The 2,412-nt window shown below is 62.0% G+C and overlaps 2 protein-coding genes across 2 annotated transcripts in view; one reads left to right on the top strand and one right to left on the bottom strand.

Moving 5' to 3' along the window:
• The window catches only part of PUNSTDRAFT_113623 (cytoplasmic protein), a gene marked incomplete at both ends in the record, with an annotated part of 1,454 nt that extends 324 nt beyond the window's left edge, over positions 1-1,130 (bottom strand). The window contains 4 exons of the mRNA XM_007383726.1: positions 12-185; positions 266-420; positions 494-650; positions 738-1,130. Of these exons, the coding sequence (XP_007383788.1) occupies positions 12-185; positions 266-420; positions 494-650; positions 738-1,130 (879 nt within the window). The remainder of the gene's footprint in view (positions 1-11; positions 186-265; positions 421-493; positions 651-737) is intronic.
• Positions 1,131-1,440: 310 nt separating this feature from the next.
• Positions 1,441-2,412, top strand: part of PUNSTDRAFT_68348 (SET domain-containing protein) — a gene marked incomplete at both ends in the record, with an annotated part of 2,428 nt that continues 1,456 nt past the window's right edge. The window contains 5 exons of the mRNA XM_007383725.1: positions 1,441-1,603; positions 1,664-1,815; positions 1,879-2,040; positions 2,110-2,137; positions 2,199-2,344. Of these exons, the coding sequence (XP_007383787.1) occupies positions 1,441-1,603; positions 1,664-1,815; positions 1,879-2,040; positions 2,110-2,137; positions 2,199-2,344 (651 nt within the window). The remainder of the gene's footprint in view (positions 1,604-1,663; positions 1,816-1,878; positions 2,041-2,109; positions 2,138-2,198; positions 2,345-2,412) is intronic.

Genomic DNA, 2,412 nt, shown 5'->3' with positions numbered 1-2,412 from the left:
GGGGTACATACGGTGAGCGGACCGGCGGCGGACGTGTGTAGCGCGTAGAGGTTCGGCCGCTGCGACGCGGGGAGATGCGAGGTGTCGGTCGTCCCGGGCGGTTGCGGCGTCGCAGGCGGAGGGAGGAAGACGTAGCCCGTCGCGCGGTCGATGGCGCGGGTGAGGTTGAGCATCGAGTGCTTGTCCTAGCGAACGCATAGACGGAACCGTCAGCGGAAGCTGTGTGAGAGGCATAAAAAAAAGGGAAACGGGTGGGGGGTTTTACCTCGACGGCGAGCGTCTCGAAGCCGACGAGGCCGTAGTCCTCGATGAGCGAGCAGATGGCCATGTTGAGCGCCTTGTAGCGCGGCGTTTGAGAGGAGAGCGCGGTTTCGAGGTGGGAGAGGTCTTGGACTTCGGTGTAGAAGTCGAGGTTGAAGTCTGTTGAAACGCAAGATACGGTTCGGTTTTTTTGGGCCGTAGGTGTGGACACCGGCGGGGGATGCGAGCGTACCTAGGTCGCCGTACTGGGTGATCAAGTCGACCTTCGAGAGCACGTTGATGTGCGGGAGCTCGAGGTGCAGCATCGCGCGCAGGGAGAGCAGCAGAACGGAGATGTACTTGGACGCGTCGGTGATGTAGTGCGCGTCGCAGAGGTGGACGGCGGCCAACTGCGCGCCTTGACATCCGTCAGCACAGAAAAAAAAAAGCAGAAAGCTGATGACAGTCAAAGGAGGGGATAAGAACGTCCCGCGCACCCTGAACCCGACCTTGGACAGCCGGCTCACGATGCGCTTCACGCTCTCGTGGTTCGTGCTGAGCTCGACCTGGCCCGGGAGGTCGAACAGGACGTAGGCGTCCTTCCCGAGCGCGCGCAGGCCGTCCTCGAGCCAGTCCAGGTTGGCCTCGAGGTACTCCATGCAGTACAGCATCGCGCCGTTCGGCCCGAGCCCGTGCGCGTCCATCGCGTCCTGGAGCGTGATGAGGTCGGCGACGTCGAGCGCGCACGGGTACGGGATGCGCTCGTTGGCGGGGTCGAGGTTGACGACGGCGATGGGCCGCTCGAGCGCCGTGAACAGCTGGTGTTTCCCGTGGCAGTAGGTCGACTTTCCGCTGCCAGGGGCGCCGCAGACGACTTCGCCGAAAGGCATCTTCGGGGAGGAGGAAGGGGAAGAAGAAGATCCAAGTAGTGGCTGAAGATTCTCTTCCACTCCCGTCCACGGCGAGCCTTCGTCTCTGGCCACATTCGCGACTTCTGCTCGACTGGTACTAGAAACCATGTCCTTCACGCAGATGCGCGATGCTCGGCAAAAACGCCAAGGCAAGATAAAGTCGTATGTCGCCAGTACACAACCTCCTGCGGAGACCTCAACACCCTCTACCTCTGAAGATCAGCCTCGCGCGATTGCGCAACGCGAGCCTGATGCACATAGCTCACCCTCGATATCCGACCAGTCGACCATGCGGGTTGACGCTTCCGCAATCATCCAGGATCAGGAGCAGACAGAATCAGCAAAGCCGGTGGACAAGGATGGGCTGTACGCCTGCATACCGCCCACGCTGGACCTGCGCGAGTCCCCGAAGAGCGGTCGAGGATTGTACGTGAAGGTGGCTATCCGACGAGGTGTGCACATCGGCAATACGATGCCCTCGTGAACGCACGCTAACCAAGGAAACCCGTCAGGCTCATCGCTGCTCTCCACTCGCCCGCACGTCTCCGTTCTCTCTACCCCGTACCTATCCTCCCACTGCTCCTCGTGCGCCGCACCGGCATCCCCTGAGCGTCCTCAGTTGAAACGATGCGCCAAGTGTCACGTTGTCCACTACTGTAGCCAGGTACAGTTCCCCGAATCCACCGCGTTCGCGCTCCATCCTCATGTCCGTATCTCGCGCACACAGAAATGCCAAAACGCCGACTGGAAAGCGCACAAGCCCGAATGCGACGCCCTCCAGCGATGGGCCACCGCCGCGCCGTCCCCAGACCTCGCGGTGCCCGAAGAAGCCGTGCGATGCCTCGGCAGAATGCTCTGGCAGAAACAGCGCAACCCGTCGAGCATCTGGGTAACGTTTCCCCTCCCTTAACTCCTTCGTCTTCCATGATCTGAACGTCCATCTCACGATGCCCTACAGTCGAGAGAGATCGACAGCATGCAATCCCGTAAGCATGCGTCTGTGCCCATCTCGGAACCCCCTCTCTTATGACCCGGTACCCGGTGCAGACAGATCGTCTCTCCGCCCCGAGTCCTTCGAATCGCACGCTTACCTCGCCCACGCGCTCGTGCGCTACCTCGGCCTCGACGCCCCCGAAAAGCTCGCGTCCTTCGGCCTCCGCTCCGCGGGCGACGTCGTCGACCTCATCTCACGCGTACGTCCACTTCACCCCCCCCCCCCCGCTCGCGGTCTGTCTCGTGCTCTCGCGGAAACCCTGATGCC

This window comes from Punctularia strigosozonata, assembly GCF_000264995.1.
Source record: "Punctularia strigosozonata HHB-11173 SS5 unplaced genomic scaffold PUNSTscaffold_6, whole genome shotgun sequence".
NCBI classification, from domain to species: domain Eukaryota; kingdom Fungi; phylum Basidiomycota; class Agaricomycetes; order Corticiales; family Punctulariaceae; genus Punctularia; species Punctularia strigosozonata.
Note: the sequence above shows the minus strand (reverse complement) of the source record. Positions and strands in the feature narration are given on the sequence as shown.